This window comes from Anopheles gambiae, chromosome 2, assembly GCF_943734735.2.
Source record: "Anopheles gambiae chromosome 2, idAnoGambNW_F1_1, whole genome shotgun sequence".
NCBI lineage: Eukaryota > Metazoa > Arthropoda > Insecta > Diptera > Culicidae > Anopheles > Anopheles gambiae.
This window is the reverse complement of record NC_064601.1, coordinates 81154537-81179749: the sequence shown is the minus strand read 5'-3', so window position 1 is coordinate 81179749 and position 25213 is coordinate 81154537. Positions and strand designations below refer to the sequence as shown.

At 41.3% G+C, this 25213-nt stretch overlaps 1 protein-coding gene across 13 annotated transcripts in view; it reads left to right on the top strand.

Moving 5' to 3' along the window:
* The window catches only part of LOC1274912 (SCY1-like protein 2), a 110622-nt gene that overhangs the window by 47502 nt on the left and 37907 nt on the right, over positions 1 to 25213 (top strand). For all 13 annotated transcript variants that reach the window (XR_009764848.1, XR_009764847.1, XR_009764849.1 and 10 more), the window contains exons 3-9: positions 4142 to 4267; positions 4439 to 4537; positions 16257 to 16397; positions 19459 to 19675; positions 19770 to 19915; positions 22650 to 22780; positions 23103 to 23217. Coding sequence is in view for 10 of the 13 variants with exons in the window: in XM_061644953.1 (XP_061500937.1) it covers positions 4142 to 4267; positions 4439 to 4537; positions 16257 to 16397; positions 19459 to 19675; positions 19770 to 19915; positions 22650 to 22780; positions 23103 to 23217 (975 nt within the window). In the remaining 3 variants the exon portion in view is untranslated. The remainder of the gene's footprint in view (positions 1 to 4141; positions 4268 to 4438; positions 4538 to 16256; positions 16398 to 19458; positions 19676 to 19769; positions 19916 to 22649; positions 22781 to 23102; positions 23218 to 25213) is intronic.

Here is a 25213-nt window from a genome sequence, read left to right as displayed (position 1 = left end):
GAGTTCTATTTGTTTGTATTGTTTAATGACTTGTTGTGTTGCACAAGCGATGTTTTGCGTTGTTTCGCTTGATTTATTATACATCAAAATTAATCTCTTTATTGACTTAGAAATATGTATGAAACGTTATAGGAAATGCAGTACAAAAAGTGCAATAATTTTAATGAGTAAAAAAAATAGCTTTCCCTTTAAATTTGTCTAAAAACATTAAAATTCTCGAAAAGTCGTACTAGGAGGATTTGTTTTTAAGCTGTTCATTGATAACCCACTCCATTGAGCAGCACCGTCAAGCCAATATCGTGCTGATTCACTCAAAACGCCTCCCGGATAAGGTGTAGACGATTGCAATTACTACGGTGACCGACGATAATTTGCATCTGCAAAATGCAAAACATGTTCATCGAGTTGATGGCACGGAACACGCTAAACGGGGACATAATAACAGGCTCGTCATAGGTTTTGTTTCTTACGGCTTGCTGAATGAAAAAAAAAATCAAAGTCATCATACGTATAGGTCGGATAATCAATGGGCGTTTAGGGGCAGCAAATCGAGAGGCCACTATTTTATTGGCACTTCAGTCAGTATCTTAATATATGTATCGATGTATCGGGCTGATGAACTGTGTTTACAAACTTCGACATTGTTTGCAGTTTTCATATTATTTAACATAAAATCTTTAATTTTTAAATACTTTGTTTAACGAATTGATGAATTCAAAACATTGTATTTATTATACAATCATGTCTTACGTTTTGATTGGTTTGTTTCTCGATGTAAAACAAAATTAAAGTTTGTTCTCAAGGAGTGTTCTGCTCTGTTTATTTAGACTATTTTTACAATCAAACTGCCATCTATTGATGCCCATCTCCATCAAATTCGGGCGATTTTCCTCGGAACGCAAATAATTATGTGCTCTTGCAAATTCACGAACCATATTAGTCCATCGGCCGTTGGGTAAAACGATGAAATTCATCGGAAGCGCAAACTTTATCTTTTCGTTCAAGGATTTCCATCGAACAAATCATTGTTGATTTAAGCGGTAGCAATCCCGGAAGCGTACAAGCGTCAGTCAAACACATTTTAAACTCGGTGCTGCTTTCGGGACGCAAAACTTTACAGGTCATAAATATTGCTAAGGTCGCATCGAACTGTAACGCTGCGAACGATTTCTAGGGAAACCGGAGGAAAACATCAGCGCGGACAATCAACAAAACGGCAAATCCCTTTGCCGGTGTCGCTTTTCTTTTTTCATTCCATTTCATTTCAAATCCTGCAAATCTATCCCCCTTGTTTGGGGATGTTTGTGATGGGAAGAACTCAATGCACGGCTGAAGGGCAGGAAGGCATGTTTGAATTGAGAGGAAGAAAGAAGAATCCCCGGAAAAGGTACCCGTACGAACCTTAACCACTATTTGCTCAACAAATTCGGCTCGGCGCATTTGTGCGCCACAAAGCTAATCCGCCAGCAGATTAGAGTTTTTCTTCCCGTTATTTCGAATACAGTAAATAGCACTGAACTTTCGGGTACACCAGTAGGGGGAGGCGAACCGGGGCAAATTTAAAAAAGGCAGCAATGTTAACATTTGCCCAAGAAAACCTAGATTTTGGTCCAAATGTTGAAAGTGATAAAAAGAATTGATTACAGCGCGAAGCTGCACGTACATCAATTGTATTATTTGGGTAAAATTCATGCTTATCCTCCAGCACGAATTTTCTTGTACAAAAACTTGAAATCACACATACACAATGCTCAAAACACGCGTCAGTTCACGCAATTTTAACGCATTTTGTTAGCCATTTAAGATTCATGCCGTACGCAACAAATCTCGGCTGACGATGCCTAAAATTTCTTTCCACCACCGCTGCTCCGCATGAAGGTGAACAGCAAAGCATATAAACCTCACTGCGGTACCGTAATGGTTTGGCGTATTTTATTTTTGTTGGAGCACCGCTCGGTATACTCATGCAGCCGCTTTTCAAAGAGGCAACAAATATTTCAACACTATAAAACAGAAATAAAATTCAATTTTCCACGGAATGAATTTGATTATTCGTGCGGAAGTGTTTGTAACACCCACCGCTTTCTGCAAAATCTCGCCTGGAATGTTCGCTCGCGTACGACGTGGGGAAAGACAGGAACAGACAGCACGATATGGCTGGTTTGACGTAGAAGAGAAAAAAGGCAAAAAAAAACGACGACAAACACTCCATTGAGTGAGATGGAGCAAAGGGCAACAAAGAATCACGGCATAGTGATTTGTCACCGCGCTTACAAGCGACACCAAAGTTGGACGGTTCGCCCGGCAAACGTGGTACACAAACGCTTCCAGCACTAAGACGGTCGCTCGTTCGTTCGTCCGGAACATTGCGTCGCAAGCTGCTTGGCTGGCAAGTTTCGAGCGGGAAAATGTTTCACTAAACGCAAGAAATGCGTTTCCCAGTGGAGATGGGGGTGCGGTTGGAAAGGGGATCAGTAAATTCATTGATGTTATGTCAAGGTGAGTCCAACCTACCCGGGATTGCCACACTTGGAATGCACATTGGTAATGCACTATGCACTATGGTAGGAGGAACCCGTTATCGTTCCACTAATGGTAGGTTGATCCATCAATCGTCGGTCAAATGGTTCGAAGCGACTAAAAATCAGCGAAGCAAATCAGTTAGAGTGGCAAATAACAGATCTTGAAAGTCGAAACGCACTTCGGCGATCGTTTCGGGTACCGCAATGCAGATGCTATTCGTGAGCAGCACTGCATAGCACTGTAATGTAAAATATGTATACGATTACGCATCAAAACAGTGCTTATTTTGTACTAAATTAAAAATTTAATCATTTTTATTCAAGTTGTTTGTAATGAGAAACTTGCTTTCGATTAATATGAAATTCTAAGAGAAAATTCAAAAGTCCCAGATAGAAGCGAGTGTTCATAGCATAAAATTTTCTAATATAATTTTCCAACAATGATTCTGTAATGTCATTCACCAGTATGCGAGACACTTCGTTAATCTTTTTATACCTTTATTGGTATTTTGGTATTGTTTTTCTTTGCTATTTTTAGCTCAAGACAGCTATAAGAACAAAAACAACGCTCACCCTCTGCAACTTAACGAGCGCTGGCTGACGAATTTAAAGCAATACCGCACTCCAGTGAGCGCACACAATTTCAAACAGGATCGACTTACTTTCGAGCAGCTTCCTGGAATATTTTACGCTGCCTTATATTTAGCAATGGCGCACACCGATGTTCGAAATACGTACATACTTTGAAATCCCGTGCTTAGATGTTTAGCACTGGAAAGCATGACTTTCGTTCGACATTTTGATGACGTTCATGGTTCAGTGTGTTTATACTTTCAGTCTTGCTTGGCCTGCAGCGAGGAAGCGTATTATTTAAAGATTCAAAATAAAGTTATTCAAACGATTTAACGGAAGCATCGCACGACGTATATATTTAGCAATATTTTCATTGACTCTGAACAGGTGTCTTAAAATATACTTTACGTCTGCAACTATTATGATGAATCAATATCAATCCTTGTACATCGTACATTCTTCAGGGTAGCAGGTTATTCGATAAAAATGCGTTCCGGATACATTCGCGTAACTCAGATTTTCGCTTACGTCGAATAACAGGTTTTACAGCCAAATTACACTTAATTAATAATGAATTTTGATTTAATTTAGTTTATTTATGTAATTCGTGTAGAAAATTAAGTTATTTCTGTCTTATTTGTGATATAAAGCTTTTGAAATAATTGCAAATTATTTTTCATTTGACAATTTATGGAGATAATTGTACTGATTTGACATATGAACTGTCAAAAATAAAAATTCGCGAATTCGCGTAACTCAAGTGTCGCGTAATTCGAGGAAAGACTGTACATCCTTTTTACTTAGAGCTCTGTAAAAAGATATTAAATTAATTTTAATCGTTGTTTTATTATTTATTATTCACTATTACTATGAAGTTTTATGTAACTCATCCCTTTACACAGCCGTTCCTTGTACGATACAAAGGATGCATATCCTCCTCAGTTAACTCTATTTATTGGTATCCTCTTAAAACATGAGCATCATCGTTTATTCAACACAAAAACCTTCATTCTGTTCCATCTTTTTTTTATTCTGCCCCGTTTCAGGAGTGCTCGATCTTTGTGTTCGAAAAGCGGACGGCCGAAAAGCTGCACAAACCAAAGCGGAAGGAGACGGTTACGGAAATTTTGCGAGCATCGGTAAAGCAGCTGGAACGATTTCGGCACCCCAAGGTATGCAGGGGGAGGGGGGAAAATGAATAGCAAAGCTGCAACGCTACTGTTGCAGACTCTGGCTGGCCGACCAGAGCACCAGGCAGGAACTGAGTGCATCCGGAACGCGTTTGTGTTTAATATTTATGCCTTCCTATCATACTTTCTCCACCCACCCGGTTTACTTCACAGATACTGCAGATCATGCACACGGTCGAGGAAAGCTCGGAAACGCTCTCATTCGCTACCGAGCCCGTCATCGCCAGCTTGGCCAACATCCTGGCCTATCAGGTAAGTGACCTCAGCTACTGTTGCTAGCCGTTAAGCTATCGTGTTTCAGCGTCGCCAGTGGGATGTTAAGCTGTGTTGTTTGAAATGACACTGTTTGAGATCAACAAAACCAGAAACGACTGGAGTGTCGCCCGCTACAGTGCAATGAACGAATGCCCGCGTAGGGATGATTAAAGCGAGCCAAAAAATACCCACTCTCCACGGAACGAAACAAAGACTTTCGGAGTTTATCATACTTTCTACAATTATCCCGCAGCAATGTTGATTTTAAGCTGCACCTAATAACAATTGACTGGGTTTGCTGTAGCGAGACGACTGTTTTACAACCCTAGGGTCATTAAACTGTTGATCAACTGACTCACTCGCTGTGACAGCGTAAGCAGACTTCACTAACGAGTTGAACAATACCAAGAAGCTTCTTGTTGAGAGTAAAACTGCGAGTTTTACCTTGAAGGACATTTATCATTCTTATTTATTTAAATGAGTGTACATTACGGACAATAGTTTGTCACGCTGTTGCTGCTGCTGCTGCTGCTGCTGCGAACTTGAGATTCCAGTCCTATTTGCCACAGCAAAATACGCCATTCCCACGTTGCCGCCCAACATTTTAGCGGAGGTGCGTAAACAATAAGGAAAACTCTTTCAGTGCTCGCTCCATTACTGATTGCACAGGATGGCAAGGGAGAGCAGTAGGATGGGCGGTATTAATTCGAGTGTTTCTTTTGTTACCGGTGTAATGGACCGAGACCAGAACGGAACGACACCGGCCACACAATCGTGCGGAACGGTGATTATCTCGTTCTAACTCATTTCCTTTCATGACCATTCACTCGCATAATGAAGCTAATGAGCGCACGATAGATGGACGAATAGATGGAACGATAGATGGATGTCTCCGGAAATTTCCTCCCTTTCGGTTTGACCATTAAGGATGGAAAAGTTTGCTCCCTGTTCCGGTGAGCTTTTTACGATGAACGGCGGCGTTCGTTATCCAGTGAGTGGGGAAAGAAAACAAACAGTTAAACACGACGTTGTTTGCGAGAGCCGAAATGGAACCAGGTGCATTAGTGCTTTAGGGGAAACACGAATCGGCGCATTTTTGGACATGGTCGATGTTTGTTTCGAGTTTTTGGCTAGGGCTGGCAGCGTTTTGGTTAACGAAAACCATGCATCCATTGCAATATCAACATATTTTGTTATGATGAGTTATGAAGTTTTGCAACGATGCTAATAATGAGTACTTTCACGATACTAGCCTGCTTTTATGTGGAGTTTGACAGTTGGCGACTGCAATCATGTCAACACTTCATATAAAACCACACACAAAACTAGCCCGCGATTTTCAGCCTCAAAACTAGAATCAGATTCGAGTACCTGCTCGAAAAAATGTCAAAACAAGGCCATGTTTTCATTTATCCCAAGGTTTATGCCAAGGTGCAAGGTGCAAGAGTTCAGGTGGTGGAATCTAGAATCAAAGTGTAAGTAAACCTGGTGGTCTCATATCACCTTTTTTGTAACCAAATTAGGACGTCACTTATTGATAGGACGGTTGAAAACTTTTGCTTTTCTGGTAACCTGACAAATACACAAAACACTTTTAAACTATTAATTCAGAAGCAGAAGTGATGAAAATCAACCTTCTAAATTCACACACTTTGGGATAATCCCACCTGTATACTATACCCACATAGATAGCTGCTCGAAAACTGCTACACAATGCAAACAGCTGACAGGCTGAAATTTCAGCCTACGAACTTAAAAAAGAAAGGGCTCAATGAGAGAAAAACGGGAAAATATGTTCTGAAGCAACGCAAGATTAAATTCAAAACAAACCTAAAATTGTGTAATACATAACATTTTCATGATTATTCATTCATTAGAACCAAACACCATTCATCATATATTCTTCTTCTTATGCTCAAGAACCGTTGTCGGTCAAGGCCTTGCCTGTACCACTTGTGGAGTTGGCGTTCAGTGACTTATGGATTATGTTATTGATTTTTAACATGCGGTAGTTTAATATGTGTATAAAAACGTATTTCATTGGTAGCGTTTCACTGCCTTACTCTTTCGTTTTTCTTGACAGTTTCGAAGGTTGTGCGATTTAAGAAGACGATTTTTTTAATCCTTTTTTGTAGATTGTATATAGAAGTCATTTAATTAGTTTTGAATTTTATTTTCGATAAAAAAAAGTTTAAAAGAAATGAACCAACAACAAGATATATACTTCAATCATCTACTTTTGTACACTTAATATTTTCAAAATCTTAAATCATTCAAACGCTCATTATAAAAATAAAATATACTTAAAACCACATCAAGATGCAGCGTTATCATTTTAACCTTCAGTGCAACTTGTGCTCCAGTACGGAAACGCTCGCATGTTGGCATCATTTAGACTCGATTAGCCAAGAACAACGTACTTGCCAGCATATTGCATTTGCCGTTAGAGTGATATTGTGCCATCACGTGGTATCTACACCTACGCTAATGTTTGAGCATTAACATTACTTTTAACAAAAGAGTCAACCGCGACATAAACCAGCTTATAAAGCTTTAATAAATTAAAAAAAATTAACACTTGAAACAGAAAGCTTTTTAATGCATGGCGGTGCATATGTAGTATATGACAAAATAATGTGTGTAAAATTATAATAAAATAACATCAAAACACTTTTATGTATTGAATCGTTACATAAAAGTGTTTTGATGTTATTGTATTGTAATTTTACGAACATTATTTTGTCATATACTACATATGCACTACGTTTGCTACTCGCTTTTCTGATACTGATACTATAAACGAAAATATGTTACAGTTGCACAAATTAACAAGTTAAGTTAAGTTAACAAATATCGTAATCGCGTCCAATCCCGTATCTTACCATTGGTTACTGATACCATTAATCAAATAACCATTTGCTGATGCATGTTTGCTAAAGCATAAACAAAAATGAGCTCATTTTAATAAATTGTGCAAACACACGTACGGGCGTGCTCTGTGCAGCCTACACCATAACGATAAATAATTTCACTTGTTATGGCAAGGCGCAAAATTACAGCAATGATATCGAATATCGTTCGTCAACGAAATTACCGAGAACTCGAACCACACCGAAAGCCAAACATTACATCCGTAGTACTTCCATCGAATGGTGCAATTCACTCGCTTCCTTACAGCCAGCCTCTTTCTACCTACCAGCCGGATTCGGTGCAAACTGCCGTGTCCAAACCCTCCAATGCCAGTGGTGAATGACTCCATCCGCTGCCGAAACTGGTGAACGCGCACCAAATGGCACAGAAATTCCCCAAGTGCATGCATGTAGCAGGCTCATTAATTTCGATGCCTTTCCGGTTAGTTCGTCTAGCCGCCTAGCACCATGCTGCCATTCCACGTTCCCGTGGTCAGCCGTCCGTGTTGGTGTATGTGTGTGTATCTGTATAGCGAATATAGTCGATCGAAACGCTACCATGCGCTCCCAAAATCTGTACCACACCTTTAACCCTGCAACATTAGGCCACACTTTGCTGCCTGAGTCCCGCTGGGCAGGGACTTCGGATGACCAGCACCAGGCAAGCCGGAGGCAGCATCAAAAGTAATGGACGGTCGTGCTCGGTAACGTTAGGCGAAAATAGAAATCGATCCATTCCCACTCACCGATGCATGGCCGAGCAGCAATTCCTAATTAATTGGAGCTGTTCCATCTCGCTCCTTTCCGATTGCTGGCCGCTACGTTCTAGCGTCGCTAGATTAAATTCATTATCGTTCTACATTCTTCGTGCAATTATCACTCAAGGACACTCTACCCTTCTTCCACGGTCGATCGATCCGATCCGAATCCGAATTAAATGAAAGCGCTTTGAAGGTGAATGCGTTTGTCTTTTATACAATTTCATTCCACATACTCATCAAATCTAAAACAATTCGGTCAAGTATGTAAATGGCCACTGTAAATACGAGGAAAGGGAGAAATGCTTGACTGTACTTTCAAATTCTCAACAACCCATGACCCATACAAAAAGGGGAAAATGTTTCAATGAAAATGGTCAACGCTGGTATGTGCGTGTATGGTATAGCAAAGTAAAAAAAAAGAAGAAAATGTAGCATTTGTAGCGATACTATTGCCACTTGAAAACTGATGGAAAAGTGCACATTCCATGCTGTACATTCATGGTGTCCCGGTATCCATCCAACCCGGCCAAGTGACTGGCTGTCAGGTTGAAGTTGTTTAGAGCACTACCACCATCGTCTATATTGCCCTGTGTTGTTGTTGATTTTTATGAGACTCTTGTTCAACTATGTTTTGCAAAAGTTTCCATCTTGTCCATATTCCAACACCTGAATTGTATCATTTTCCCGTCGGTATCGGTACTGTAAACATTTCACTCAGGATGGCAGCAATGTTGGAGTATGTCACTGTTCGGTGGGGAGAGGAAAAAAAAGTAAATTCCAGCAATGCATAAACCACACATACCATACGTCTCGGGCATCTCGGCATCTTTGTGTGGTGGTGAATTTATCGAGCCACACCATGCCCTTACATCGGTGCTGTCTGCTTTTCCAGACACGGGTACACCCGGGTGGAATATTGATAGGGACACAATGGGTACGTTCGCCCGGCGTGCCCTGCTCATTACCTTTGCGGCTCATTGAAGGTACTTTGTTGAAAGTGATACTTTTCTTCCAGCTGCCTCCCTTAGCTAAGAGAGCATTCGTGTCGGCATGCTGCATAAACCTGCCGCACCAGTACGTGGCACGCGATGCAGCTAACCGCACCGTGGGCCACACCTGTAGCGTGCGCGCTGCACCGACTGAGCTGTAATCCTTGCCTCCTTGGCGTGTTTCCACGGATGACTACACGAAGGATTATTTAAGGAATTAAGAACCACCTGCAGGTTCGCGCGCCTCCCTCGGCAAACGGCACGGTCTGCCAGGTCTGACTCAAGACCGTGTCCAGGGCACGGTGCAAGAATGCTTCGCTACGCTGAGTGCACTTTGCGCTTGATTGTTACCCCCCATCTATGCGCAAGGCGTCAGGATCGACAGTTGCATTACCGGGCCCTCGGGCCCTGGTGCAGGGAGGCGGACGAACGAAGGGTAATGAATTTTTAAAGCAATACCACACACCAACACACTTCTCACAAAATCCTCCAACGCCGTTCGTTGCTGCAACTTGTAAACCATTTTCCGCACCAAAGCCAACAGATTACATTTATGCAAGCACATGCTACAGCACCGTATGCTAATGTGCCTTTATTCGCAGTGCTGCATCATTCTGGGAAAGCGGGGTTCTGGCGAGACGCTCAACACGTTGCAGGAAAATTGGTTGGAAGGTATGGTTTAAATGTAATAATTTTCACCATGCCGGGAAGCGTCCTAGATAATCCCGTTCCCTGTATTGTGTAGATTGGTAGAAGGAGCAACAATAACGCCATTACCATTAACGCCATTGCTGCTTCTCACTCAATGGAACGCAACTACTCACAGGCTCCACTACTCACAACGCTTGATGAAGTTAAACATGGCATCAAGGAGCTTGATCTCATGCACCGTGAACTTCTCACTTCCTTCAACTCACTAATGAACAAGTTCAACTCTCATCTTGCCACGCATACCACTACATCGAGTGCTCACCATTCTGCGATTCCTGCTACGCACTCAACGACCACGATTCCAGTTGCGGCCTCTAAGCTCACCCATCAAGCTGTTGGTGAGAATTCTTCTAAACGTCGATTGTTGGATCGCTCTCCCGACCCATCGCCTACCAATACCGTTACACGCGCTATGCTTTCATCGGGCACAGGGTTGTCCTGCAATAATATTACGACCGTTCCTGAACGCCCACCCCGTACTTGGGTCTTTATCTCCCGTATTGCTCCTGATACTCCGATTGAAGCGATCCGCGAAATGGCCTGTTCTAACATAGGGACAGACGACATCTTGGTATATAGCCTTGTACGACGCGACCGGGATCTTTCTACGCTCTCCTACGTATCTTTTAAAATTGGTGTACCGGATTCGCACCGGGCTATTGCTTTGGCTGCTTCAACCTGGCCTCGCGGGATCTCTTTTAAGGAGTTCATCGACCTAAATCCCCGCTCCGTCAATGTTTGGCGACCCACTACTGCAGCATCCCTTGCACCTTCTGCGCCTATTAATCGTGAATCGGATCATCTTTCCTCGCCACCTTCTATCAACCACACGACACAACTGCGAAACGCTGATTTCACTATTTCGCCAGATCATGGCCCTATGAGCTTGCCTTATACGCAGTACTTTCAGCAAGCGTAAACCGGCTGATCCGGCTGAAGATTCTCATGAACTACCGACTTTACCCGAATTGATGGAAGCTAACCCTGCATCTAATACACATAATCCGTCCGACTCTCTTTCGCCGTTAATAACTTGCAGCGAGAGCACTCCCGGCGCATCTCGCTCTCTCATCCCTTCGATCGATCAACTAAACATCTACTATCAAAAAGTATGAGGATTGCGCACAAAACTAGACGAGTTACGCCTCTCTGTCTATCTGAGCTTGATATGGATGTGTTTGCATCGTGCGTTAATCACTTCATTCCTACTGGTGTATCTCGTGAAAATGTTTCTCTGCTTGATGGAATGTCGGTAAACGGTTTGCCGCAATTATCTGGCATAAAAAATATACGCGGAAGTCAATTGGACCTTCTATTTGCCAATGCTGCCAATGCTATGCCTTCTTGGAGCGCTGCTCCCCCGTCATAGCTTCACCTGTTCCACTCGTCGCGCTAGACAATCATCATCCTGCTCTTGAGACAAGTGTGCTCCTTACGCACTCTCGCCCTGCATCCTCTCAACGAATACCTACGGCTCGTATGTTCAATTTTAGGAAACTGGACTACCAAAAGCTTCATCATATTTTAGCCGGTACCGATTGGTGCTTTACTGATGATGACATAAATCAAGCTGTAGCAGCGTTTACTAATGTAATCACTTCCGCCTTCCCTTCCTGCTGTCCTCTCCTATCCTGTCTACCGATCCCGTCTTCGCTCCTTTTCCGTACCATAAACTCCTTCCTACTCCTTCGTGAATAATTGTATACTATAGTCAGTAAGCACTATTGCTGTAACCCAACGTGGCCGAGCAATTAATAAAATAAAAATAAATAAATAAATAAATTACACATTTAGACATCGTTTGATGTGATTGATTGCTCAATTGTTGTTGTGTTAGTGTATGCAAGCAGTTTGGCTGAAAGTTGCCAGTCACGTGGAGCTAAGTAAGCCAATACATCAAAGTCTTCACTCAAGTAGCGTGTTCTTGTTTGATATCTTAAAGATATCATGTTTGTGCACGAGGAATGTGAATGACTTGCAATAGCGTATGAGTAGTGTTAGTTTGAAATCAAATCAACTGTAGGGATGTAGGTGAACAGTACCGCGATATTAAGGGATGTTTTTCCAATCAAATTGGTACTTAACGTAACAGAATGCAATACATAGCTGAACTTCAAATGTACAGCAACTATTGAACTTATTACAACTTTGTATAATATCCAATTTTGTCATACAATTACTTTTTTTTGATAACTATCCGCCAACTAAAATTAAAAATAAACCTAGGTACTATATATGCCGTTATGATAGTTGAACTTAAAATTTTCTAAAAAACTCTTTGGTGATTAGTATAATGAAATTCGATTTTTGGTGATAGTTATTCATGTGGCAGTTATTAGTAGCAGTAGTTTATTTTTTGTTTATATTGAACTAGGTAAATTTGACAAATTTTTATGAAACACTAGGATCGAATCTTCAAAAAAATCCGTTAACTGAACTATTTATAAATTGCTGGATTTACAAAAATTTAAATAAATAAATACTAGTAGCATAAGAAAAATTCGAATCATTTTGTCTAACAAAACTAACCTAATTATGCTAACATAACTAACCTACTTTAGCTCCTTATGCCGAGCATTGTCGAACATCATATCTTAATCTGTTTGAACGTCGTTGATTTCGAGCAATTGTTATATTTGCAGCGGGCCTACTTTTGACTGTAACTGATGCGCCTTCCATCTACCTTTTTTTCTACACCCCATCCTCGTCATCCCTCCCCATCCCCGTTCCCATGTTCAATCAAATTTATAAGTGATTGTTTTAATCTTTCACTTTGCTTTAGTTGTGAAAAACATTTATCCTTTCTTTCGCTCCGGAATCTCTCGCCAATTTACCTAACCTATGTTTCCTTTGCTTTAGCAGTTAAACTCGATGAACTTAAGCGTTAGTGTAAACAGTTTTGTTAGTATTAATACTAGATGGCGCTGTATCAAAGTTTGTGAGCAATGGCGCAGGCCTAGGCTAGGGAAATGGTTGGGTGAGTTTTCTATCCCGTTCTCGGCAGTCTTATCCGAGTTGATACAGGGTTTTCCGATAAAACTAAAGACCGGGGAACTCTTTGACGAATCTGCGGGAGTCAATCGCAAGACTGCGAAACGATACATGAAAACGTTGATGATACCGGGATCTGCGAATTTGTATCGCAAGACTGCGGTACACTTTTTCGGGTTTTTTATTTGTTTGTAAGCGAATTCATTATTGATGCACACTCTAAAAACATGAAATTTGAATTTAAAAATTTAGGCTGCCAAGTTATATGTCCCCTGGGGTGCGATGGTATGCCCAAAAAAAGTGTGTCACAGTCTTGCGAAGTACATCCGCTGATCCCAGTATCATCAACGTATTCAAGTATCGTTCCGCAGTCTTGCGAATGACTCCTGCAGATTCGTCAAAGTGTTCCGCGGTCTTTAGTTCTATTGGAAACCCCTGTAAAAGCGCAATGATGAGCAACGTTACTTTCTCGTGCCCTTGCCCTCGAGTAATTACAAACAAAACCTGTCATTAAGATTTTGCTAGTGCTACTAAATTGGGATCAAAATGTAGAGTTCTCTTGATGAAAAAATAGGACACTATTATCTATATTTTTGTTCCGTTTGTTCTTTGATGTTTGTTATCGTCTGTTTTGTTCTTGGAAAGACCTTGCATGGACATTGATGAATTATTTTGCTGAACTTAAATGAATGCTGACATGAGTAGAATGATGCGTCAATTTGATGAATTTTCAGACATTTTTATTACAACATTAGTTTGAGGGCTTTCAAGAATAGTTTGAAGAATTGACGAATACTTGGAGTATATACGTTCGTGTTTATAATTTAACGTTATATGTAACCCTAATGTTTGGTGCTCTCGTTACGCATAATGGCGGATGTGTAATTTTATATAATAATAATAGTAATAATAATAATAATATTTTTCTATGGTGATAATGTTTAACAATTATTTGTCCTTAATAAACAATGCAGTATTACATGGATTCATTAAAAGGTTCGATTGAAAGCATAGCATATTGTTTAAACCTCACCCTCAAACCTACCAGGAATGACATAGCATAATAAACTGTCTGAGTTGAGCCAAGAAAAACCTTCCGTGGTACGAGATTTTTATGGGTCTCGAAGCAGTAGAAAACTTTTTACATTTTTTTACCAGTTTACCACTTTTTTTTTAAGACGCGAGTGATAGACAAAAACGTCATGAAGTAAAAAAGGTATAGCATAACTTCTTGATTTCATAATGCAGCTTTTATTTTCTATTTTTGTGCTCACCGCTCTTGTAAAACTACGAGAAGGATGGCGCATGGTCTAATAAAACATCAACCGCTGTTATTGATTTTCATTTTTTGTTTTCGTTGCCTTTCGTCACATTGTAAGTCTTCGCGTTGCTAAACTTTGCATCTTGGAAGATAAACTAGAGAAATTGGAATTAACATATTATGCCATCTTCATGACCTTCTTGGAAGTTGGAGTAATCGTTAAGCTGCTACAAAATTATTTGTGATAATAGTTACTCTAGAGATGCAAGATACATGATGCAAGGATGCTTCAAAGCATTTTCCTGTACAGTACAATACACACAATGTGCAATATCGTATAAAGAAGTACGATCTACAAAGCAGAACCCTATTCATAGAAAAGCTGTTAAAGTAGGTTAATGTTTTAATTGAAGGAAGATAAAACAGGTCAAATCGCTTTAGGCCTATCAAATTGTAAGTATCGAAATCAGAAACTCATGACACAGAACATGTCTATAAAATGAATACCAAGTATACTATCAAAAGGCCCAAAAAAAATCACACAAAAGAGCATAAAGTAATACAATTCAATTAAACTCATATTGACAAGAGTGGCCCCTTGGCATTTGCTCTTCAACACACTCCTAGTGAACAATTTCATACACCTGCGCCATAGAAAGAACAAATCACTCAAACTCAACCCCACTCAACCGCAGATTGAATATTGAGATCGTTACCAATTGCACATTGTTTGCACATTCACAATAACGAGCGTTGGGCACTCCATGTTGTCAAATCGCTTTTAAAACCACAATATTCAATATGTCGTTATTTTTGTGATTCGTTCTCCACCTCCTGCTGCATCCTACACCGCGATGGTTTCATCTGACCAAAATGACAAATCAGGACCAACCGACCGTTGGTGCCATCGTCCAACGTAAACAATTTAACCACAAACTCAACCACTAAACCCCTCGCAACTGGCGGTGAATTGTGCTTCGATTTCTCCGAAGAAGACCGCATAAACCCCTTGAACCTATGGCAACGAGGTTTTATGGTGTATCAATTATTGGTATCGTTCTTACAGATAAAGATCTACGGGTTTCGGATGAGACGTCAGGGGAGACGGCTCAAACCACAAACATAACCCATATACTCATACACACACACTCCCAATGGGGTTCAGCAAACAAGCTAAATGGATGGTCTCGCTAGATGGTTTCGGGAAGAGGCAGCTGGCATTTTGACAAATGGTATGCTATTTCCGATTGCCACGCCATGCCTTCACACCTGCCGGTTGGTACACATAGGCCCGGACGGTTGCGGTCTGCTTCCTTGTTGTGCGCCACGGGTTCCCACCTCCAGGTGCGACACAGTGGGCATGGGTGACCATTATGGGTGGATTTATGTGATGGTCGATAGATCGGGCATGAATCACCTTAGCGCCATTATCGTCAACATCGGTGATCATTATCGAAGCTCTAAACGACCGTCATCAACGGTCGTGGCTATCAATAGACTCCCCGGATTGTATTGTCCGTTGCTTAGGCGAAGTGCAGAAAACGTGACCTGTGGGGAACAATGTAAAGAGCCGATCGACCGACCAAAACCTCGACTGAAGCCTCGGGTCGGAGGTGGGTAATTCTTGCGGAGCAACAAGCGTAATCAGTAGTCCTTCGAAACCTGTCCATCAAAACCACTGTTCAGCCGAGGTATACCCGTGGAGAACGCCCGCATGGACGATGCGGAATGAAAATTTCTCAATAATCACTGCGCAACCACATGGGTTTCGCCATATTTGTTCTACTTTCGAAACCTTCTACAAATATCATGCGTTAGCGCAAACATCTCTTTGCTTGAATTGGGAATATTTTCTCAATACACCTACCGTGAGCAACATTATTGTAAATATCCCCCTAGGAAGAAACGATATACGAGCTCGCAAAGTTACGATTTCTGGGAAACGAGGGCGAAAAATCAGACCTTTCTTTCGGCAGTTCGATTTTCCAATTTCACCGCCAATTACTTCCGCCAGCCGTTTTCCACCTACGAATAATCTGTTTTCTTTCTCTCTCTTTCTACGCTGTGCGATTTCTTCATGCTTCCGCGAGCCAGGAAGCTGGCGGAACAATTACGGGGCCACCGAGCACGGGAGCTTCCGGTCAGCACTGCCCGAACAGTGTCGCCACGAACCGGCCAGCCCACGCGAAAGAATACACGTTCCTGGACATCGAGCTGAAGTACGGAATCCTACAGGTAGGGTCCTTCTGTATACCGGAACCATATTCTTTTCTGTTCTGCATTGTTTTTCTTCCGACAGCCATTCTGCGTAAAAATACAAGTCCCTGCCAAAATCCATTCCTTCCTTTAACCCACTGCTTCTCTAACTCTTCCTCTAATACCCTATTAATAAAGGTCCGCAATTTGTCATTGGACCGCGAAGCTTTCCCGGATCGATGTGCCGGTCTGTCCCCAGCAGCCCAAAAGAAGCTGCTCCCCCGGGGGTACCCGTTCCCAAATACTAGTACACACACACACACGTACGAAGCTTCGCTGAAAAAAGGATTCCCAAAACGTTCCGGGAAGCAACGATTCGTAAAACTGGCCACCATTTTTACCGGGGTTAGAACCGACCTTGCAGGCAGGGAACGCATTCCTCAAATCGTATCATTGCTTCGTCCAACTGTGACGATGAAGTACCGGCAGGTGCTTCCGTTTCGGTCGACTGGAAGATTGTGTGCTTCCCGTGTCGTTTTTTTGTTTTTTTTTTCTTCTACCACTTCTTGCCTTACCCCTAGTTGAATCGTGTCCTATACTGTGAGACGTGGGACGCAAAATCGGATCAATAAATAAATGGAAACAAACGCACGGAAAACACATTTCGCCCACAACGCTGATGACATGTTTTTGTACAATGTGTTATTGCGTGCATTCTTAAGATTTTGTTCTTATTCGTTATCAAAGCATCCGGCTAAGAATGATCTGACAAAATCAGAATTAGTTTCTTATTTTAGAAGCAATGACAACCTCCATGACATCACTTTATGAAATATCTACCAATTATTGATAATTGTTTGGCCACAAAAGTGCATGGAAAACGTGACATTTTATCAAGACTATTGCCAAGACATGGCTTCCATCCATTCGGACAAACGTGATCGATTATAATGAAAAAAACAGCAACTGCCCAATCAATGACGATGCGAAGGTGGATGTGCAATAAACTTTTACCAAGGCAAATCAACTATACCATGGTCAGATGAAGTGACGCAACAGGGGCACGTGTATGCGTCCATTTCTTCCCGTTCCCAACAAACTTGTGTAAAAATGCATTTCCTGTTTCCCTATCGCGGCCGGATTCCCCCAGCTTCTATTATTATTGTGCTCGTTATAATACGACCGGTTTGCACACTGCTCGGCAACAGTTTGCCTTGGACTGTTTACCTCACTGCTGAACTAACGTCCTCCGTCCGTCCACAGGACGTAGAAAAACTGTTCTTTGGACAGAATAATGATCATTTCAAATGGCATTTCTTCACGTTGCCAAAGTCACGTTTCACAGCTGTAAGAAAGCTGTAAGTGACACCGAAGGTTGGGGCAATGTTGCAGTGCGCAATCGATGCCATTCGCTATGGAACGATTCTGACGCGTGTTCTTGGCTTACTTTTACGGATAAAAGTGTGGTCCGACGAGCTGTGTTAGTTTCTTTTTCAGTTCGAGGCCAATTTTATTTACAATTCTAAAAGAGAAATGCAATTGCAACTATTTCACAGTGGAACCAGGCCATACAAACATCGGGATAAAAATATGTTTGTAGTAGATCTTTATATTTCCTATCCCAGAAGGATTCTATTTTGGCTTCAAAATTATTAAAATTTAACATAATTAGCAACAATTCGATAGTTTAACGGTTTTCAAAAAAAAGTCTTGTGCTGGTACAGTAAATTACGACAGAAATTTAAAAAATCATAACCGAGTAAAATTACATTGTGATATAGATGTTGTGAAACCTTCCAAAGATTAATATATCTCTAAAATTAGTTTCAAACAAAATCATACCCAACATCTAAATTTAAAAAAAATCGCATTACTGTAACATAATCATATAATAAACAGAACATATAACAAAATAATTAGAATAAGCAACACTAGTATTTCACGGTATATGACAGGTCGTGCTTTATTTATTTTTAAACTATATCTTTACTATTACCAACGTACATTTTATTTATTAATTTAAAATCGTTCAACCGATGTGAATCGTTAACTATGCATTTAATTGTGACTTTTTATTTATGGGTTTCGAACTTGAACCTCTGGGCGTCTCCATTGAAATTTGCACGTTGTAGATGGACGATTGTACAGGTGGACACCGAGATAAACGGTACCTCATATACGCCGATTCGAAGATACGGTTTTCTAAATTTGACAGTTCTTTGATCAAATTGTACTGATTTGACACATCAATTATAAAATGCCAAATAATTTCCCTACTAACCGAATGATAAAAACCATTTCAAAAGGTTTTAAACTGCTAAAGTCTTAAAAAAAACAACAAATAATTAATTTAATGGCTAAAACCACCCCCTACTTGCAAAATTACACGAATATTAGTGATATTTTGGCTGGAAATTACGAGATTCGACTCACACGGAAACTCGAGATAGCCGTTTAACGGCCGTTTGCGGTCCCCATTAACGGTGTATCTTGGGGACCGCCTGTACACCATATATTTGAACCAGTGATAACAGTGTTTTTCATTAACCACTAGTTTAATAAGAATCTTGCGAAACATGTAGTTTAAAACATTTAAAGTTTATTTTTCAAAACAAAAATAATGTGAAAATAAGCAATTATCGAACTCTTAATGTTTAAATGGAATATATAACAGAACGGTACGCTACACAAGTCTAATAAGGCACGAGACGCAAGGTGTACAATTGTCCGTCTACAAGGTGCAATACCGATGGAGACGCCCAGTGATTCAAGGGTGGGACAGAATGGGATAAATAATATAAAATGGGATAAATAATACGGAATAGAATATAAATAATCCTGGTAAAATAAAAATTTTATTAGACATTCAAAAATATTCTAACATGATTTTGAAAGTATAGAGTTCATACATTGACAGAATGATGAACGTTTATTTACCCTGTCCCAATTGATACTATATATTGAACGAGTTCTACAGAGCCTTCTAGATGGCCAGAACGAAAATCGTAAACAAGGTGTCAAGCAATACATTCTATCAAAAAAATGTCCCGATGCAACATCCACCACCGGGCGTAAAAATGATGTACTCACTCCATTGCAGATCACCGAAGCACTGTCGTTTCTGCACTACTCCGGCCAGGTGATACACAAAAACGTCTGCCCATCATCGATACTGATCACGAAAAAGGGCACCTGGAAGCTGGCCGGGTTCGAGTTCACCGAGCGCACCAACGAAACCGACGCAACCGATCCGGTACCGTGCCAACCCTGGTCGACCAGAGCCTCCAAGCTGGTACAGCCGAACCTGGACTACATGGGTAAGGCATGGCCGCGGGCCGCGTGAACATAACGTTCGCATAAGCGTTCAAAACAGCACCACCAAAACTTATCCCGCGCTCATCTCATCCACAGCGCCCGAAATCCAGATAAACAGCAGCTGCAGCATACTGAGCGATATGTTCTCGCTCGGGATGGTTATTTGTGCCATTTTCAACCACGGCCGTTCGCTGATACAGTCGGGCAACTCCACCTCGACCTACCTGAAGCAGATGGAACTGGTTGGTATTCCACCGGGCAAGCGACCAGCCCAACCGGGCCCGGGCACAGATCTGGTTTAATCTACGAATCTGCTCTCGTACGCGCTCCTCTGTTTGCCGTTTATTTACACGCACGCTTCATCACTTTGCGGTCGCATCGCCCACCGGTTCAGCGAACTATTTCCACCGAATGTCCCATCATTTGATACGATTTCACGGCGCATATACCTCCTTCCCATGACAATCGCTAAGCTTCTCTGTTGCCTCCAAAAGCGTTTTGTACGGCTTTAAGCTCTAACCCAAGCAACCAACACGGGCCAATACGGAACGGTTGGATGTATACACACACACACACACACACATACACTCATAGACATTTAAAAGCAATATGCCGGTGTGCCACATTCTGCAAGTGAGGTAGCGCGCGTCAGGGTACCCTGAACCGGATTTTTCCAATTTTCCTCCAGCACGTGAATAGTATCCAATTTAGGGCTTTGATCTATATACCAGGATTTCAGCCTTCGAGCAGAGAGGTATATCTTTCCACTTGGCGGGTTGCTCGGTCTGCTTGGTTGCGTTCACTGTGCTACCTTTGGGCCCGGGAACGGGTCGTCTGTAGCGCCGTACAAAGCAATCTCGGGAAGTTACTTTCCCTGCTACCCGCGTTTTGTCAAGACGTTGGCCTTGGGTTGATAACAAAAGCAACAGAAAAGTAAGGTAAAAACACTTTCAAAGCACGCATAATTCATGCAATGACAGCAGGGCTGCAAAGGATAAGGGGAGTGCGCGTACACTCATTGTTATCATAAATTCCTCCCATCAGCTATGCTTCGGATTTTTGATACAGCGCAGAGGGTTTTGGGGTGTAATATTCGTTTCCAAAATCAGGTTGACGTCCATTACGCGTTACCCGAGCAGCGAGGAATGCTGCCGAGGAAGTTCCAATAAGCAAGGTGGCTGATGGGATTTTCGTGCAGCGATACTTTTAAACTTGAAACTCATGTCATTACATTGTTTTGGGCTGTGCCTTACTCAGCAGCAGAGGTGGCTTCACATGCGGGTGATTTAATTTGTAAACAATGATTTTTTTCCAGCTAGAAACACGATACATATGAGATGCTGCTGTTAGGAAAGGGACGAGCCTTTTTAAAACCATTACCTTTTCGTTATGAAAATCCATATTAACGAAGTAAGAGATAACGATGGGAAATATGATTGGTATTGCTATATTACTTATATCTGTTGTCCAAATATGGTGTATTATCAAGCGAAAAGGCTATGTTTTATACTTATTTGAGCTGAACCTACAATTTATGTTTTTTTTCACTGTCATTTGATGACGAAATGGACCTTTACATGTAAGCGATGCAAACAAAAAGAAAAAAGTATGTTATACACTCAATCATTGTATTATTTTCAATTGTCCCTACGCTTGTCCATTTGTCGTTTTGCTAACGTTAGAAATGAATTTATATTGGCCTTTTTTTTTGCTTCCATTTGAGAAATGTTAACTTTGTATGCCAATAATACAATATCTAAACATACATACGTGCTGGGAAAAAATACCACCAACTTTGCCAGCGACAAACATTGCCTGCTTCCTGCCCACCGCATGAAAAGGCGAGAGCTTTTTCTTTACGTTATTTAACTTGGTTAGCTTTCATTTTATTCACAACAATAATTAAATCAATTCCCGGCACTCCACCGTGCGAGATGTACACCGTTGTATGTACGCGACACAAGCAATGATTTCTACACTCAACAAAACACACACATACACACACACACGAGTCCTATAGGGTTTGCCGGAGTTTTCTATTGCACGAAGGCCGCAGACACCTTCACCTCCAACGGCTGGAAATTGCGTCTCGGAAGAAGTATATGGACGGTTTTCCTCCCATACGTCGTTGTTTGCCGACGGTTTGCTTGTTTGCCTGTTCGGCAAAGTTCGCCGGGAGCCTGCCAGCAGCCCGTCCACGTGTTCGGACGGGTGAACGGTGAAGACTAGCACAACATTATTATTAACTGTGCTGCCTGTACCGCTTGTTGATTAGATTCAAAAATACGGCACACGGCGTCGAACGCTTGGAGGGTTTTGCGCTTACGGGGAAGTCAAAAGCGGAGCCAAATTATTTGCCAAAGAAAAAAAAAACACACACACACACATCCTCTTTTCCTCAACAAAACACTAACCATGTGTATGCGTGCTTGTGTGTGAGTGTGTGTTCCTACGTGTGTTAGTACTGGAGAGGTGCTTTGGCAAAAACAGCAAGGACGAGTCGCCGACCCTAATGGAGCAAGCCTATTATTAGCCGACCCATTGATACTGCAAATATACATCCCACGCGATAAAGCGCCCCACATCACGACACACGAACGACTGCACACCGCACACGAACATGTTCCATTCACACGCAATCAATGTGCACAACATACTCGCTCGCTCCCTTTCCCATCCTCACGATCAATGCTGTTCCCGTGCCATCCTGTCTACGCCAACCGGTGTGTGACGGTCGCCAGCGCCATCTTTAACCATGGCGCCATGCAGCCTTCTCCGCTGTGCTGTCGGGCAAAGTGCCCGGAATACTACACCTTCCGCGACGCGCTCTTCACAACAGTGTTGCTGGCCCTCCCCTTTAGCTTCTCTTACCCCGTGGGTGATTAGTTTAAACGGAGCGAGCGAGCGAGAACGGAAACGGGGATGAAAAAAAAGAAAAGCGTAGCGACGTGAAACTAATTTTCTATAAATCATCAGCTAGATGAGGCCGTGCACAACATCCTACCCAGGATACCGATCCCGCTGCAGGAGGCAACCACAAGGCTATTGAAGAAATCGCCCGGAGCTCGCCCAACGGCTCAGCTGCTAACGCTCATCAAGTACTTCAGGTAGAATGACACGTTTCCTTTTCGTATCTCTGTCCGTTTTTCCGAAGAAAAAAAAAAGGAACCATGTTCTTACCAACCTCACGCACAGATTGGCAGCGGCAAGTTTCACGGGCGAATTGATCGCAGAGCACAGCAACACAGGCACACGCGGCACATAATTGGATTGTCCGTGTTGTTCCGCCGCTCGGTGCTTAATTCCATTCGTTCCGTTTCGAATCATTTCCCATTTTCCCATCCCTCACCATTGCTACCATTTAATTCTTCTGTGTTGTTGTTTTTTTCTTCTTTTTCCTTTCTCTCTCCCCTCATCACCGTTGAACAGCGATCCAGCCGTACAGGCGCTACAATTCCTCGATGTCATCAACATGAAGGATCCGACGCAGAAAACGCACTACTACCGCAGCACCCTCAGAGAAGTTCTACCGTTCATACCGCGGGTAAGTTCAGGAAAACATTTACTTTGTTTGCTTTCGCTGCTCGGGACTGCTCGAAAGATCGTTAGTAAAAACAATTCTTTCAAGTGGGCAATCCCCTTTAACCCCCGAGCCTTCTTCCGAGCACTTTCTTTCTGTTTTGCGCTCACTTGCCAAAGGCTTGCGCTGAATTGCTTCCGTTCGCTCCGCTGCGTATATTCGCAATAATGTCACCAGGTGGGGAAAGTGGTTTTAACAATGTTTCCAATGAATCAACATCTGCCAACGCGCTTCCAGGTAGCGGATAAAGGTAATGTTAATGGTTTAATAGTAGTCAATGAATATTAGGCAAAATTATATAATCTGCTCGGTACACGTGGCTGTGGACGCATTTTCGGAGTATGCATAATTGATGTGCGGCTCATGATTTTGTGCTTCACATAGAAATGGGCGTTATTAGCTATACAGGGATTTTCTGATAATTTCTCACATGCAATTTGCGTACGCTTGTCATATGATGCCATCCCATTTAACATGTATCCATGTTATGGGTAAACTAAGGAACGCTTCATTTTACGACTGCACTAAAGGCACATGTATTGATTTCAAAGTGTATTTCAGTTCAATTAACTATAAACTCAAGAAACTGTATAGCTATTATTATAAAATATAACTATCTTAAAAATACTTCAAATAAATTGTTAAATCTAATATTTTAAATGTTATAAAAGTCTCGCAAACAATTTTTATTAATATTTTAGCTGTTTCTAATTACTGGACTGATCACGTCGATTTGCAATAGAAGAATTTATTTCGGAAAGCTACATTAATTCTTATTAATTTGTTTGAACGCATAAAGTTTGTGTTGTTATCTAAATGAAATTGTTAAATTGTTATTGTTCGTGTCCGGGCTGTGCATTAACAAAATCGAATTCAACACTAACTCAAATGGATTATGTTACTTTTAAGGTTTGAAATATTGTTTTAGATATGTGTTTAAAACAGACCCTAGTTCTTGTTTGCGAAATATTGTATTTGCGTTTTTTCGAATGAGCATCATCATCGCCATTAGTTTTTCTTAAGTTAAATTAGCAAACTTAACACTTCTCGATTTTTATTGTTTGCCCAAAGGGTTTCATGCTCAGCTCTCATATGTTTTATTTTCTGAAATAAAATATATGCAGTCTGCTTGCATTTTACTTTTATATTTTTTTTCTTCAAAGTTCAAGGTGTTTGCCACATTAACCTATTTCTACATTTCGCGACAAGAGTTTATTACTTTGCATTATACAAATCAATCTGGTTTTTAGTGCCAAATATTGCAGACAAGATTAGTTTTCTGAAATAAGTTTTAACGAGTTCTTATGCGTTTATACTTTTTCTGAAAATTGCCACTCGTGTTGGAGTGATTTCTGAGCGACATCGTGTCATAACATCGTATAAAATAAAAGTTTCTTTGTTATTTTATCGTTGAATGATAAAATGGTTACATGACAGATATCTAAATTTCTATTGCGTACTTACACACTATATACTACAACAGCTATGTGGTCTTGCCTTACTCCAGGAGCGTCAGCAACTACTCATGGTTTATCATCATAATTTGCACAAATCTTTTCCATGATAAAGAATAGCACTTTTATTTTAGTAATGAACAATCACAACATTAATAAAACCGGTGCATGTTCAATTAATCGTGTAAACAAAACCCAAACAAACAGAAACAACATTAATCATCGTATGGCAAATGAAGCACTGCAAGAAACAGCAATCGTACATCGGCACTTGCAAATTGAAGAGCCTTGTAGTACAACAGCCACCAGCAATTCCCAAACAACTTACCCACATAAAAGGGCCACATTCAATTTAACGTCCACTTTGCCTGGGCTGTTGTTTCTAAAACCGGCAAGCCTTACGGGTTGATCGATCTTTTATGCGGTTTCCAGGGCTGTTTGCTCACAGCCGGCACACCAATCACGGATGTAAACAGCTCCGTTCTCTTTTTCCAGTTCATTTGCGT